At 38.5% G+C, this 17,670-nt stretch overlaps 1 protein-coding gene across 1 annotated transcript; it reads left to right on the top strand.

Annotated features, from left to right (window-relative positions):
- Positions 1-17,240, top strand: LOC134202163 (probable 4-aminobutyrate aminotransferase, mitochondrial). The gene is made up of 3 exons (XM_062677208.1): positions 1-272; positions 355-464; positions 17,004-17,240. The coding sequence occupies exons 1-3, from the start codon at positions 203-205 to the stop codon at positions 17,223-17,225; spliced, it is 402 nt and encodes a 133-aa protein (XP_062533192.1). The 5' UTR covers positions 1-202; the 3' UTR covers positions 17,226-17,240.
- The last annotated feature ends 430 nt before the right edge of the window (positions 17,241-17,670 follow it).

The following is a 17,670-nucleotide window of genomic DNA, read 5'->3' as shown; positions in this document are numbered from 1 at the left end:
AGCAGGAGAGTCGACAAATTCATTTCCTCCACAGCTCTTGGCGAGAGAAGAAGTTTGGCTGCCCAAGCTCCGATTATTCTGACGCATGATTATTTGATACACAGTGCAGTGAAGTTGGTGTGAAATTTGTGTAGTGGAACTGAAAAATCATCTAAATTAAGGATTAAATTGTGCTGATTGGTTCCAATTCAACCACTTCAGGATGTGGCTGAAAACGTTGAGTGCTACTGCAGTGCGACTTGAGGCTCAAAAGCACAGCTCGTTGCAGAAATGTAAGTTTTATCTAATTCAGGTCATACAGACATCGGGGCAAATATGGATCAATATTATGTATTACGTTCGTGTACTCCACAGTATGCAGAACATTCTCGACCCAGCTGAGTGAACCAAGTGGACCATCTGTCAAAACTGCCATCCCTGGGCCGAAATCGAAGGATCTGTTGAAGCAACTGAATTCCCTGCAGGTATGTAGAAATAATTTTATGCCAGTTCAGAAAACCATCATTACACGAATCGGTCACTTACCGAAATGACCAAATGGCCATGATTTATCTCTGTAGATTTATAGTGATGTACAAAAAAATCAAATCATTCAGTTTGTGTAGATCTAATAAAAGGCCAATTCGTCAAATGATTTATACATCCAGCTCATTGGGATACTGTTGAGATTTTTTTGATATTATTTTTCAATATTTTAACATAAATGTGGCCTTTGGCAAACATTTTTTGTTGTTAAACCATTAGTTTATTAGGATTTAGTAATCCTTGTTTTAGTTTAACTAAAAGTTAGTTTTGGTACTTTTTATTATATTGGTGGAAGAGCATTTCTCGTTTATGCCGTCCACAGAAAATTGATTTTTTTAAAGTCTTCGTCAGTTCAAAGCACTGTGAATCCAGTCGCGTATCGTTCACGAAAAGTCACGCGTGTGCGAGCATAAATGAGTTCTGATTGTTTGTTACGTGGTATCAATTTACAACAATTGGTTTAAATTGATTGCAATGGTTTGTGCGAACACCCTGCTGTCGTCAGCAGAAGAGGCCGGTCCATCGCGCAGTGGGCTACGCCATAGAATTAGGAGGAATTTTTATTTCGCATCTTGATTTTTTCGTAAAGAAAAACAATTTATTAAATTAGCACATCGTATGTAAGAATCAGTAATGGTCGTTCTTTATAAAAAAAATAGTCAATACACAAAGTTTATTGTAAAGCAGAATAGCAGAATTTATATAAAATAATTTTCATTAGGAACTAAAGAATGAAATGAATGTTTTGGCGACTTATGGCACAAGCAAAATAGTTATCTTTCAATTCTATGACTAATTTATAGAATTAAAATAAAATAAATAATATTTGTTCTGAGCCTTCTTGAATACCATATGATGTTCATCATCTTCTGGGGAATTATTATGTGGTGAGCATGACTACTAAATCGCCCAATGAACAGAATTCATTCCACGGATACACAGATTCATCCAGGGAACTATCCGCTGACCATCACGGTATGTTTCGGTTTTTAAAGAGAACCATTCATTGGTCATTTTGAGTTTTGGTACTACAATTTCTTTGGTTGTGCCTGCTCTGTTTTTTTCCCGTTGTCTATTATTGGGGTTGGCATGTTCCATGCCCTATCTGATCTTCTTAGGACGCTACACCGAGAAAATTCTTTATATTGAATATATTTGTCGCACACATACATTTTTGCAATTTGGCGACCCAAATATATGCAATTTGTACCCACACATAAATTCAATAACTGCATATGTATTAGATACCACACATACATTTTATTTGATTATAGATTATATTTGTACTTCGCGTCGAGAGTGGTTATGTGTGCACTAATTAGAATCATGAATTAAATTAATGGATTTTTGCCAATAAAAATGTGTGGAATTTTTGCAGTGTACATATTTTTGGATTTTTTTTTGTAAAAACCATCCCGTTGTTTCCAGAAGCAATTTATTAGCTCTTTGTACTACTGGATATCCCGAGGCTCCTCCATTCTTTTCGCTGAGTCTGACAGCTAGGAGACACAGACGTTGGATCAAGGCCAGGCGAAAATGAAACCAACACTGGATCAAAAAGTTCGTTACATAGCTTCCATGTTAATGCTCGTCCAAAATAGAGCTTCGACATTAACAGGGCTGATCCTATACTCAATAAAGTCTCTATTGCTCCTTGTGAGGTGATACCCTAGTATACGTATGATGTTTAACCTTTTACGACAGCTTTCCTTGGTAAGCTAAAGTTGTTTCAGAAACTTTGGGGTCGTTTGTGACACCAAGAATTAGACACTGTGTTCGAGGTATTGGGGTTTGATCAATTCTAATAGCTCTACTTCGTTTCCGGTGGTTCATGTGACAGGCGTGCAATAGTTTGGATTTTGTAGGAGCAATTTCAAAGCCGACAATGGAGGTCCATCCTACAGCTGCTGAAACTGCTTCCCTAAGTTTCCTACGATACGAGATGTGATTTTTCCCCTTCACTGTTAGAATAACGTCATCGGTGTATAGCAATATGTCTATCCCAGTTGATATGACATTTAAAATTTGTTGTATGGCGTCTAGAAATATTGTCACGGAGAGGATTGAGCCTTGAGGTACTCCATTATCTGCCCTTCTCAGCGTTGAGAGAGATCCATTGGCGACTACTTGGAAGAATCTATCACTGATGAAGCTAGACAAGATTATTAGCATCCTTCCTGAGATTGTCCACATCTCCAGTTCACTAGAGTTTGCAAGATTGCGGGTCTATATGTCAAAATGTCAAGAGATACGATTTCTACGTGTTAATCTATTTGAAGGCTAATAAGAGATTCCAGTTTGGCTCTATCCCCTGTGAGTCTATCCCTTTGTCGGCACGGATGGCGAATAGCCGTGAATCAAGTCTTCCCAGGCTACTGACATCCTACTGTTTAGCCCATCGCCAGATCGTAGCCAGGATGTCCTGGGCTATATTTTTTTCATACTGCGTTTCAATGATGACAGAGGGCTATGTCTATTGATGATGATGACACCGCGCTTGTCACCGGCTCGAGTCTTCCCGAGGCCTCTAGCTCTGCCATTAGCCACCGATTTATTATTCTTTCAAAACGTTTTCCTATGCAACTTAAAAGCGTTATCGGTCTGTACCCATCAGGTTTATTGCGGATGCCCACGTGCCCACGTCAGCTTCTCGATGGTGAAATTGGTGTTGTACTTCTTTAATTGCAAATGGGGACGATGTGTTTCGAACCTCAGCCGTCCCTACTTCTGGATTTTCTTGGAGTTTGAAGTTGGAGTGCTATCGCATTGTGTTGCCTTTTTCCTTGTAGCCTATTAATGCTGTTCCAAACCTGGCTGGTTGGGGTGTGTGGATTAATGCTTTCTACTAAATCGTCCCAGCTTTCCTGTTTGGCTTCGCATAATTATCGAGCTTCCTGAAACTGTTTCAAAGCTTCTGCCTTCCGTGGGCCATCGTCGCTTAAACGAGGAAGGGATCGAAGCTGTTTCTACTTCCTGCTCCCACCATACTACTGTATTTGATCATATGACCCCCGGTGTCTTTGGAATACTGGATTCTGTCGCTGAGACGATCTTATCAGTGAATTCGATTACCGAGAGCTCGATATCAGGGCGAAGAGATCTAGATGTGAGATCTTCATATAGATCCCAGTTGGCTTCTCAAACAACCATCTAGGTCGGCGATTTGGATCGTTTTGACTATTTGGGATATCAACTAGAATTGGAAAGTGGTCACTACCAGAATAGTTGACTAGTGTTTTCTAATTGAATTTTCCTGCTCCTAGAGCCTGAGGTGTTCCTTACACGGGGTAATGCGCGTGTGTGAAGTGAACCGTTGTTAAGTACTATAGTAAGTACATGGTATACCATATCATGTTGTACGGTTAATTCTAGAATGGATTCTCCTTTTTTCGGCTTCGGATGATGACTGAGTAGACACGCTTCCCTGAACGGAATGGTGAGCGTACGGGTCACCTAGTATGACAGATGGTTTTGGGACCTCCTCTAGAAGATCTCCTAATAGTTTGGCGGCCTCTTTTTCTTTTGGGGGAGGTATACTGAGGTGACTGTTATTCTGGTTGGAAAGAACAACTGGACTGCTTTAGCTTGGACGTTCGTCTGGATCGAGAGCCTCTGGAACAGTGTACCATTTTTAACTGCCAGTCCGGCGCCTTATCTACCATGAGTAGAGCATTGACTCAATAATAGCTGGTAGTTGTTTCCGATGCCACTAGTTCCTAATTTGCGATGATCAACGTTAGTTTCTTGTGGACATATAACTATGGGTTGATATTTTGAGATCAATAGCTGTAGTTCACTAAGGAGGAATGACGCCAGCATTTGTTCCATAGGATGGCGAATGACGTAGTGCTGTCGTACGTTTCCTTGCTGCAGGATTCAGAGTCATCCGACATTGGTGATTGTGGTCGTATCTCGTTGCGTAGTCGACAGTTTTCCATTTTGTTGGAACTGAACCTCGGATTTGGATGTATTCTTTCGGTTTCCAGTTATAAACCATTACTACGGACGTCGAGACAGACGTTGGATTGTAAAAAAATAAATAGTTTTTTTTAAGATACAAATTGATGTCTTCGGAGAACTCGTGTGTTCTAACACGAGGTGTACTCATAAGCTCTGGAGGACAGGAATATTTAAACCGCTCATAACAAGGTGTTTGGCGGAGTTCGTTTGAAGCTAGGATTTTTTTCCTGAATTTTGAATGAGTTCAGTTCTTCACATCAGGGCAGAATTCCTAAAGTAACAATATGTTTGTCTAAATTGTATCTATTAGATTTCCAATAGTAAATTCAAAATTGTTTCTCATTTATTTTCATAGAATGGATAGTTAAGCATACGATCACCAGATTTCTTATTAAACTAGGGTCGGTGTACCAATTGTCGCCATACATAAGAACAACTATTTTTAAAAAAATAAGTAAAAGGCATGTGGGTGGACTTTATATATCAAGCGAAAGGTTTTACTTTCTGCTCCTTAGAACAGCTGTGAAAACCACAATAAATTTTTTTATTATCCTCAAAATTGATTAATCCATAATAGGAACGCATGCACCAGTTATGGCACTATTCTTAATTTTGGTTCCTTATTTGGCAAATCCCGTTGTTTTCTTATGGAACTGGCCAAATTGGGACCACTAGTGCCACAACTGGTGCAAAGGACGTTAAAAATTAAGCAAAATCAATTTTTACAATTATGCTTTGCTTGTTTTGGAGGAAATCAAAGGTGTTATCGTGTCATATGAATATGCTTTATCGATATGAACTTGGTTCACGGTGATTTGATTGGTCATTTGGCATATAAAGCACTAGTGCGACAACTGGTGCTATAGCCACAACTGGTACACCTAGCCTATCTCTTATTTTAATTAGTGAATTCAACCCAAGATTCAACCACGGCTGTTTTCCATTTGTCACACTGTAAGGTTTTGCTCTCCATACATTCTCTTTCCATTTCTGATTCCATAGAAATAAATGAAAATTGATTCATAACCGCTTTTTCTTTTTATCATTATCTCATTACGTCATCAGTCAAATACAACTTTCTGCAAATATTAAATTTAATAACAAAAATCAAAGGGAACATGACAGTATTTTGGCAAAATTAAATACATTTCATTTAATCATCTCAGAAATAAAAGATCACAAATCCAAATGAGATAAATTCACTCTTACATCAGTATTAAAATATTTCCTATTGAACTTGGAGTATTCTAGAATCGCCCGTTAGTGTAAATATGAGCTGGATACTCTTCTTTGAACAGCTATTGAGGCACCCTTCCTAGCATACATTGAACCTCAAACTGCATCAATTTGCCCATATCGCAAAAAACGCGGGCGTGTCACTGCATCTACAGAATATCAGTCACAAAAATTAAAATACATTTTGATTCTGTTTCGCAAAATATGAAATAGGGTAATTCGCCAAATGTTGAACGGCAATTTTCTTCGCCTATTGTTGAACGCACGTGCATTTCTTATGGGAGTTCAACAATAGGCGACAAAATTAGCCGATCAACATTTGGCGGTTTCCCCTAAGTAAATCCCCGAAAATTGAACTGCATTAAAATTGAAAAAAAAATGTAACTAATTCATGGCTACTAAGATATTATTAGGAAATTGTGTACACAGCATTTGTCAAATTCGATTCACCCCTTGTTAATTTATGGCTAGCGTAAAAAGCTGGATAGTTTTATGACTCCTGGATCTACAGAGAAAGAATCTACAGTCAACAGATCTTCAGTTGGGAAAATGTTGTACTTGCCGTACTTGTTGTACTTGGTTGCGGGCAAGCCATGTCGATTGCAACCAGGGGCTCATCGAATCGACCCTGGTCAGGGTCGACGTGGTAGGCCTGGCGCATGGCGAATCAAATGGTGTTTAATTTGCCATACTCATCAGCTGATCCGGACATATGTACACCAGGAGCGATTAAGACATGTGTGGTGTGGGAATATAAATGGAATTGGACTGTTTTATGAAAAGATATTTCAGTTACCAGATAAAGATTGTCGCTGTCGTCGCTGTCCGGAACATCTTTTGCTGGCGAGGATAGGGGAGCTAAATGTCAAAGAAGGAAAATCCATACGATTTGACTGCTTGGTACCCAACATGTTCCGGACAGCAGAATAAAAGGAACCGAAGCGACAATCTTTATCTAGTAACTAAAATATCTTGTTTTATAGTGACGTTATTTAATAGAATACTTGCCCGGTGGTGTGGGCGGATCACGCTGACTACCGCTAGGGGCTCTTTGAATTTCTTCGGAACATTCCTGGTCAGACTAGGCGTGGTGGGCCTCGCGCTTGGCGAATCAGGGTGTTGTACTAGATCTATATCGTTGTTTACTTGTAGACTACAGAGTGGATGTTAGGTATCGTGGCATAAGACACTCTCAACAGGTTTGGATAAGAATGATTCACAGCGAAGGGGTTCATAGTTGTCTGGTTAGGTTGGAAGGTTTGTAACAGTAGGTTAACTAGTTGTTAGCAAAAGTAAGCGGATACTTGCCCGATGAAGCGGGTTGATCACACCGATGGCCGCCTGAGGCTCATCGGATTGCTTCGGAACATCCCAGGTCAGGATCGGTGTGGTAAGTCTCGCGCTTGGCGAATCAGAACGGGTTCTTATGCGGGATCGGATCATTGAGTTATTGCTGAGCTGGTGTATTCTGTTGTCATGTTCGTGTTCCATAAAGCTACTAGATGTTTTTAGTTTTCTTCTTTAGATTTTCCCTTGTGTAATTGTTCTTTGCGTGGTCATCATCAGAAGCAGTGTTGTTAAGGTCACTCCTGACAGAATCCAAGTTTCAAAGTGCACGCGTTTTCGATGGCACACCACTCGATACGGAGGCGGCGGACAACTGTCATTACTGTTGATTCAGCTTTGCTTCGTCGCAGCATGCGTGAAAAAATAAAAATGACAGTTGTGCGTTGCTTCCGTATCGAGTGGTGTGCACCCGAAAACGCGAGCACTTTGAATCAGAGTCTCTTAATTCTCGTGTATACACGGATGAGACAGTGTGCCATGAGCTACAAAAGCTCACGTAGCAACCGATTCTGTGTGACGAGAGAAGCTAGTGCGCGCACAATATTACTGGAGTGAGCGTGTCTCAATGTACGCCTCATGAGACTCATCTCATGTGCTAGGAATGCATAGCTGGCGTTACTTAGGCGACGATATTATTGAATGAAAATTTTCCCGCCCAAACTGTTTTACGCTCCTCCGCTGTTGTTTGCAAAGGTTTGCCATGGCAAACAGCGCATGAGCTGATCGCATTGAGATGTCTCAATGCGACTCACCAATGTTAATGTGAGGTACATAAGTTTCGTGAGACTCGCGTGCGCTAAATTTTATGTGCGCGTAGCAGTCGTTGCTCAATCTCATCCTTTTTTGTACGCGTGCATGATGTCTGCTTTGAAGATTGGATTCTGTAAGGAGTGACCTTAAAAACTCAAATTCTCAAATATCATCCACAATTCAAATCCAGCGCTAGGCAAACCTCACCAGACTCGTGGCCCAGAAAATCGTACATGATTCGACTCGTGATTTGCATCATTGCGTGATTTTTAGTTTGGTTGAGGTACTATCGATCATTTTACGAATGGTAAAGTTGATTAAATGTCAGTTCCAATCTTCTAGTAGTTTGGTATCTCTTCTAGAAATTTGGTACACGCATAAAAGCCACCTACCACTCGGGGTACACTGCTGTGTTAGAAATAACACGACGACGAGAGTGTAAGTATAGCCATATACGCTACGACAATTGAACTTGATATTTACACTATCATTTTTTTTTTGTTTTTCGTCACTTTTGCCAATAGTTTCAATGTAAGTGCACTTAACCGAGATGCACTGCGAGTGGTACTACCGCGCAATCACCGACGGTAGAAACACAGATACGTATTTCTCAAACTGTAAGTAGTTTTTTTGGAAGTGATACGAGCTTGGTATTAACTATCGTATCTCGAGCACGATATTGTTAAAATCTTGATAGGTATAATGGGTATTTGCGGTATAGCTAGATTTTTATACACATATTGTATAAGACCTTATAATTTTGCAAGCAGAGACGATCTCGGTGGGCTAGTGTCTACAGCTTCTGCCTTATAAGCAAAATTCCTTCTCTTCATTGTATCTCAATTTTGTTTCTTTCTGTGTTTCACGTTCTTCAAAAAACGATTCCTACTGTTATACTTTCCGTGCTTACAATTCCACAACTACATTGAGCTAGGACGAATGACGAGAAATGAGATTTGTACGAATTCGAACCTTCCGGAGGACAATCTGAATCTCATCACACCATGAATCACATGTGATTCGTTTGGAGACTAACATTCCGGGTACTGCTTTGCCACCAGCTCATGGCATTTTACTGTTACGATCTTGAAAAATCATCGGATAGTGCGGCGGTTCATGGGCAATAACAATATTGCAATACCAATTGCGACCGCGAGCTACCATTCTAATATTGTGTCATTAGCGGTCGCGAAACTGTTCCAAATATATTCATCCCCAGTAACATTCTGGTTTTATGCTGGTTTTATAGAAGTCATGTAGAGCAAACCCGACCGTGGTGGAAATAGGCAATTAACTTTGATTGAACTGAACCTGAGTTGCGTGCTCTTGCCTACGCAATGCGGTCGGGTCTGAGCTTGACGACCGACTGGCAAATAGCTTGCACAACCTCACTTGATCACTGATCAGTACAATTGCTGATGAAGAATGTGTATAGCCGCCAGACATTCTAAATACTCACGCTCCTCTAATGTGGACGTGTACAATACACATGTGGAAGTATTGGCTTGAGAAATGGATTGCGAGTGATTTGACTATGCGTCCAATTTGGGCATCTCGAGCTCGTTCAGTAGCCTCTAGGTTGCGAAGGCCGACGGAGGTCCTTCGTAGCTTAGTTGGTTAAAGCACCAGTCTAGCGTACTATAGGGTCATGGGTTTGAGTCCCATCGAAGGGAAAGTGATTACCTCCAATACATTTTCCAAATCAATATCTTCCACATAACGTACATATTCACATATGAGTTTTCAAAACCTTTCGAATATTTTATTCGAAAGTCTTAATTTGACCTAAGCTCAAATTTTGAAGATTCCTTTTTTCTATATTCTTTATTAAAGTGATTTTGAAATGACCTTTATGTCATGGGGGACCTTTATGTCAAAAAAATGAGCATCGCTAAAACTTTCACTATACTTAAAAATATAGCTCTTCAGCTTCCATTTCGCGACTAATTGAAAAAAAAAATCTACCGAGGGGTCCCGAACAACTTTTTTTCTCTCCCTGAAACGGAACGTTTTAGTTGAAAAACTATCGAGCATTTACCACGTCCCAATTAAATGAAATTCCTGGATTTTTTTCTGCCAATCATCATATAAAAACTAAGGGGGAATCGATTATTACCAAGTTGTAGTCTAAATAAATTATTTATTGAAGCTCAAGCGTCTCTGAAGACAGCTAAGAAAGGCTTGGATACACTGCTTCGAAATCTTATACATATAAACACCCAATTCTTTCCCAACACGCGCCAAAATTCAAACTTTTTATGTGAATGAAGTTCCAGGACACTGTGGTATTGGAGGTAATGAAACAGTCGGACTAGCTTGCAAAACGAGGTGCAAACACACAGTTTATTAGTCCAGAACCTTTCTGTGGTGTATCATACTGTACCATAAAAATGGAATTGAAATCCTGGGAAGCACAAATGTTGATGACTAACTGGTTGGTGTGTGTGTTTAAAGAGATTTATAATTCCCAATATTAAAGTAACCGGAAAGCTCTAATAACCGGACACTGCCCGAGGAGATATCACTTGAAAAATATTGGCCAGATTCAGAATGATATCTGTCGTTTCTGTAACATGGAACGTGAAACCTCGGAACATCTCCTTTGCAGTTGTGATGCATTGTACAAGGGTAGATCTAAATTTCTAAATAGTGGCTTTATGCAACCAGGAGATATTTGGACTGCATTCCAAATAATCTAAACGTTGTTTCCACCTGAATTTTCAGGTACAATTTACGTGCACACGTAACGGCAAATGCTTCAGAAAATTCAGGTGAAACTTACGTGTCCGGTGAATTCTATACAAAACTCAGGTAGAGCTTACCTGATTTTCACGTAGCATAAAAATTCTATCGATAAATCAGGTAAAAGTTACGTGAATTTCAGGTGGAAAAAATCTACGTACTTTTTCAGGTGGAAACAACGTGCAGATTTTTTGGGTGTGCAAATCCTGGAAAGGTAGTGGGTTTTATTAACTTAATTATACCGGACCGGACGGGGAAAATACGCGTCTTAGGTTGTTTACTTGACAAATGGTGATCAACCTACAAGATGCGAATACATAGTTACATAGTTAAAAGTAATCAGGGGTATAACAAAAGTTCAACTCAATGGACAAAAAAAAGGAATTCCAACCGCCTCAATAAAACCTGGGTGTGCATATCACCATATTGAATCAAAAACAAGATGACAAAAACAAGGCAACAATTTTACGTTGAATCTTTTTTTTCTCGGACACAACCCATGTAAAATTAAACGTTTTCACACAATCGAAAAAAACGCGTCATCTGCGCAGCTTCTATCCACTGTACATCGTTCAGGAAGAATTATAAATTTCCCCAAATCTTTTTCAAGGTTAGCCGTGAAAGTGAACAGCTCACAGCTGAACAGCTGAGAAATGGTTACATTCACAACTGAACGCAAAATAATCATCTTCATAAAAAGTTTTGTCAGTTAATCGTATACCAATTTGTATTTTATTCTTGAATTCGCTACTCTTTATCGTTTCTCAAAATAATCAAACCAGTAGGTATTACAACATCGAAATAATACACTTGGAGGTAAAATGTGGACAATTATAAAAAGCTGAAATTATTTTTGCCTGCTCATGTCGCTCCGTCATCCATTGTGCAAAGGAACCACGTGAACTGTCTGTGGTGCCATGGCATCAACCGGAGACGCAATATAAATTGGATTATTTATAACTTTGAACCCATAATATGCGGGTATGGTTTTTGGTATTTGCATCCACCTACACTTATAAGAGGATTGCTGTAGACAATGTTTTAAAGTGATTTAAATGTTTTTATTACGTTTAGGTCAATGCAAATGTATAGGGGTGGTGGAAATTCGCGGCAAAATTTTCAAAATTTCGCGGAGAGCCAATTCAGAAAATCTGAAAATTCGCGGCAATTTCGCGGTAAATTATATTTCGGTCCAAAAAATAAAAAAAGACAATGTAGATTCCATATTTATTTAAATTGTTACGTTTAATAATTTAAAATTATTTTTTAAATTATTTCTTTGCATCACTGGTCAAAAGCACTTGGTTGGCCAAATTTTTTTCCGTCAACTTTTGGCGCTGGGAAGTTGATTAAATTGTACTGGCTGACACTACGTTCAGCATCTACCGAGTTTCCAGGAATAGACAGATATTTCACCGCTATAAGAGCTGAGGAAAGCGGTCTCGGTTTGCAAACCAAAACGTGAGTGGATCGGCATTTTCCTGTATTTCCGTAACGGCATGTTCGTAGGCCGATAGTTCATCCTGTATCATAGACTTGTTGATTGCACATTCTGAAATTCCATCGAACAGGTCATCAACAGACAAAAACTTCGCTAGCTGCGAAAAAAATTTAAACCCCGTTGGCAGAATCGCGAGGTTGGTGTCGAGTAGTTTTGCTCCATCTTATTCGACGCTTCGGCCTAATTGACTTTTCCCGTCAAACAATTTTATTGGTGCAATCGATTAATTTTCTTATTTAAGATAAACTTTCCTAAAGAATCCATATTTTTTACGTCTCTAACTATTTTTAAAACTTGAAATAAAAACAAAATTGTTTTTCAATTTAATTTTAGCTCAACATTCGACCAATTTCCAATTTCCAACCAATTTTGACGGGAAAAGGTTGATTTCGCGGTTTTTCGCGAAAATGTTTGAATTTCGCGGCTAACATCAAATTTCGACACCCTGGGCATAGTGTATCCATTGTACTTGCAACATAAGATACATACTCATGCAATGGCGGGTATAAAAAAGCTTTCAATTAATAACTGAGGAAATGCTAATAAATTACTAAGTTGAAAAAGCCGACCAAGTTCCAGTTGAAATGTAAGGCCATTGAAGAAGAAGACTTATTATAAAAAATGGCGTATAGCTTATTCATTATGTGAAATATATTGTGTGAAATTTTGATTCGTTTATAAAAATGATTCATTTTATATAAATTTTATATCTTGTAGTTGCGTCTGTTCTTTTTATGCAAGTTTTGAGTTTGTTATAAGAATATCCAAATCTTTATGGGTATACAATTTTGATGTCATTCGACCTTGCATTAGACGATGTAAAAAAATAACAAAGAATCAACCATTACTTGACTATGAAGATTGATAAGATAAGAAGTATATGATAGCTCGAAAGCTTTTCATTTTCTTAAGCCTCCTGATTTTGTTTGACCGAGCGTAGATACTAAACTCTATTGTTGCCCGATATGTCCTAAGTAGCACACTGATTATGTTTTCTAGGGGAGATCCATAGAATACGTGAATAGCTGTCGTGAATAAAAACAGGAAGTTTTGATGCAGTTTTGTTGGTTTTCGAAGAAATCTAATAAAATGTAGTTCGTTTTATAATTATTGGTGTATAATGCGATAACCAAGTCAATAAAAAAAATCAAAACGACTTAGGGAAAGAGGGGACAATATGCCCTACCTAAGCAAAGACAAGGTATGTTCACCTCATGCAACAGTTAAACAATATAGCTAGCCGATGTAATCCTCAAATTTATGAAAATCTTGATTAATAATATTCACAAAAAGTGGTAATATTTTGCTGTCGGAGTGAAACACACGAGGCAAAACTAAGAGATGTTTTGCTGACAGCTGACAGCTCTTCGGAAACGAATCAACATTCTGGTACGTACCGTGCGTGGAGAGTGGAGACGCGTGGTTCATTGTAGTTTAGTCCTCCTAGGGTCCCGAGCAAAGGCAGATAACTGAAATGATAACAAACTGATAACACGCTAAGTTATCCTTATTATCGTTTTGATATTTAGTTATCAATCATGTGATTAACTGATAACTGAATAATAACACATTTTATTATCAATACAAATTTGCCATTTTTTTTTAATTTCGCGTTGTTCAGGTATCGTGCTAAGCATTCTATTCTTTCAAAGAAACTAACTTATTGGAACAACTTCCCGAAGGACATATTTTATGGTGGTCAACTCAATATGTGCCACACGAGGTAAATCTCTTCAAAATAAAAACTGCGAATCTTCCTTTAATCAGATTCGAAATACAGATTAGGATTAACGCGACGTGCGATGCGACTCGACGCAACAGTGCAATTTGACAGCCTGTTTTCCATTCTCACCGTAATGGCGGATGCTATAAAGAGTGTGACAAGAACAGTTTCCAAACACTGAACTAAAATTTTCTTCTAAGCAGACGATGATTTTCCCCGTTTGCCACCGATCTGTTGATTTGTTTATTTCTCTGTCAACAAATAATTTGCTTAGATTTCATGTTTTCTTATTTGTTTTATACTATGCTTATTAATTTTACTTTCATTTCAGGTGTCGTTGAATAATGAAATATAAAAACCATACGTTGTAGTTGAATTAGTTCTTAACATGGCCTTGCAACTCCCGGAACATATGATCCAAGGTCATGTGCTCATTCAGGAATGGTGAATACTCTTGACTAACCGCCTATGCAGGACAACGTCTATATAAAAAATGAGTTTACATTTGCTTTGAGGCAATACATTCCCTAACGGCAATAGAATTCGTCTTGGGATCGTTCACATATATATTGGGAGCGGAAAATTTAACTGCGAATGACGGATAATATAGGAATTGGAACGTTGTGATTTGGAGAAAAAATCATGCTCGCAATCATCAAATCGATCTAGAGTGCGGCGCTGCGATATGCTCAACTATTGACAGTTTGAACATAGGTTTGAATGCAAAATACAAACCTGAGAAAGATTGTTATCTATAGTCAAACCTCCATGAGTCGATAGTTAAAGAACGGTCGACTCATGGAATATCGAGATGTTCCGAGATGTTCTCATAAAACAATTTTTAGTGTGGATTCGGATTCTCCAAACAGCAACATTTTTTCATGGAATTATTCTTTCTGGGATCAGCAGTGTTTCACTGCGAAATACAAGGTTGTGGTTTGGTTTGAAACAATTCTATCACCGAAATCAATTTACAGTGTGACGCTGCTGGCAACGTCATGATTGACAATTAGTGAGAAACTAACCTGAGCAAAGTCGGGAAGGATTGCCTAGTATTTATATATTTATTCAATTGGTCACAAAAAAAAGTATTCAATAAAAAGACGATGAAATGTATTTATCCTAATTGATGGTCGATTCGCTATTTTGAATTAAATTCGGTTATCATTTTTGTTATGTTGACTGGTAATTTAATCAAAATGATAACAATTCTAGTTATCAATATAACTGGATAAAAAAGTTTGTTATCAATAAGTTATTCTGCATTGCACTCTGTCCAGCCATTTAGACATAAAATGGTCATGGGATCATGATTTGATTATAAATAGTCTTCAGTAAATACAAGATTGCAGAAATCGTAGTGCTCTTCTCTTCTGCTCCCCAAGAAAGCGTAATTGGATGAGTGCCAAGAGACGACGCCGTACAATCACTCGATTCAAGTTCGAACCCAGTGAATGCCAATATTTTTTTCAATGCGTAACGAAGTCGGCAAAGAAGATTTAACTATTTTGGTCGATAAAACAGTGACGGCTGATAACTAAATGATAACAAAATTAGTTATTTGAGTAAATAACATGTATAACAAAATGTGTTATCAACTTGGTATCAGTGATAACTTAATTTATTTTCATTCAGTTATTCAAGGAACAAAAGCCTGGTATCATTTTGTTATGTTGGCTGTTAATTCAGCCAAAATGATATTACGCATTGCAAGAAAAATTTGGATTCCAGGATAATTCAAAGCGCCTCAAATGTATATTTTCCTGGCAAATGATCAAAGGCAGCTATTGCGAAATTTGCGTTGTTTATATTTATATGTATGACATTTCTATATTTAAATCGTTCTGAATCATTCAGTGGGGAATGAACAATTCTAAAATGAGAATGTTTTACAGCGCAGAAAAGATGAATTTCCGAATAGAGAAGACAAACTCAGTTATATTTGAAGTGTGCAAGTTTTATGGGCAGCAGGGACTATGTCCAAGGGCTTGAATAACCATCATCTGGTCACTGCAATTTGAGGAGATTGTTTAGGATGGGGTTGGGTTCGAAAAACAGCTTCTTAAAAATCTACATGTATTCGGAAGTAGACTCTACCAAAGCTACCAAATGCTGCTTGAAGCACTCTAGCCCCAGTCATGATGATGGGTGTGACCTGACACAACAGACCTGACTCGATGGCCACCCGGCGAGAGGATGCAGGCCCAATGTGCTGCTGATAAAACCAATCCTTACGAACACATAAGAGTTAAGATTATATTTGTATACAGTTACTGTCGATCATCATATTTGTGGTAAAAACGGTTTTCGTAACGCGTAAAAACCGACTCCGGCATACATTGGTACATCAAATGAAAAGTCTTGTAGTTCGGGTTAATTGTCATCTCAGCCTGGAACTGATAATCTCTTCATGCCTGTGTAGGTACACGCCATTTAAATCATTGGACTTCATGACATCTGATTTATCTTGATGTTTTAGCTCCAACGCACACTATGTGAGATTTGTTCTATGCGGGGATTTCCCTCTGCGCGTTATTTCCGCGAAGCTATCCAAATTTTTCTTTTTCTCCGTAATAACAAGTTCAGTTATCAAAATGTCCGATAACCGGATAATAGAATTTGTTATTAATTAGTTATTCATTTTTGCTCGGGGTGTTTTGCCTCTCTGAATTGTTAGATGTTTCATCAAAATGTGGACAATTTCGATTTTTCCTACCTTCCTATCTATAATTTTGACACTTTTTTCCCCTAACCTACATAACTCATGTCTAGTTTTGATACGGCCACCTCAAACACGGAAAATATGAGGGAATACCCAAAAGACGTTTTGCTTCGACTGGGGTCGTTTTTGGGGTCCTCCATCTGCGTTTGTAAATAAATATTCAAAAGTAAATTTAACAAATCTGTTAGCACTCCCATGCAAACCGACAATGAAATACGAACTGCAAAAGAGATAGTACTCTGGAATGTAAAATCTTTGAGACAATCATGCTAAGAATAGTACATACCCCCATTAATTATTTGTGAGCAAATGTTATCGAATTTACCCACGTTCGTGCGCAATGACGACGACGACCTTGGCAGTGAAATTTGATGATTTTGTTTTGACTCCTACCTACTCGTTATCGTCGTCGTTGCATTTGAATGAACGTCTGTGCTTTTCTTTTTCTTTTCATATTTTCTTCGCACGATTGGCGATGCTGACGTGTCGCCCAACAGCAAGGCGGGTCGGTTCAGCTGTTTGCCGATTACGAGCGATCCGTTGGTAACTACTTGCAGGATGTCGACGGCAACGTGCTGTTGGATATTTATACGCAGATCTCGTCCGTCCCGCTGGGTTACAACCATCCGGAGCTGCTGAAGGTGTTCAAAAATGATCACAATCTGAAAAGTAAGTGTGTACATGCGGATGCATGGCGTTGTTTCTTTTTTTATGCATAATGTTTATTTTTAATATCGATTTATCTAAAAATGCAATGCATTTTTCACGTACGTCTTCAGATATAAACGAATTCCGAAATATTATTAACGATAATTTTTGTATCAGGTTGCCATTCAGGAACTAATTCTAACAAAACAACAGTTTAGTGCCTTGGGGTCTCCGATTTTCAATACATTTTAGAAAACTTCGATTCCGCTATAATTATGATAATTTCTGTATCAGTTGTAAACAATCAACATATTATGTGGTCGAAGGGCCAATTTCTTCACCTCCGCTTAATTCCTAAGCGGTGCATAACCATACGCTTAAAAATGGTTTAAGGCCTAAGCGAAGGTAAAGAAATCGACCCTATAGGGACCCTATAAGACAAAAGCATGTAGCGGGTAATCCTCATCGATATTGTTCTACCGCTAGACCTTAATGATTCTACAGCAGCTGAGGCAA

Source organism: Armigeres subalbatus, unplaced genomic scaffold (genome assembly GCF_024139115.2).
Source record: "Armigeres subalbatus isolate Guangzhou_Male unplaced genomic scaffold, GZ_Asu_2 Contig1064, whole genome shotgun sequence".
Lineage (NCBI taxonomy): Eukaryota > Metazoa > Arthropoda > Insecta > Diptera > Culicidae > Armigeres > Armigeres subalbatus.
Note: the sequence above shows the minus strand (reverse complement) of the source record. Positions and strands in the feature narration are given on the sequence as shown.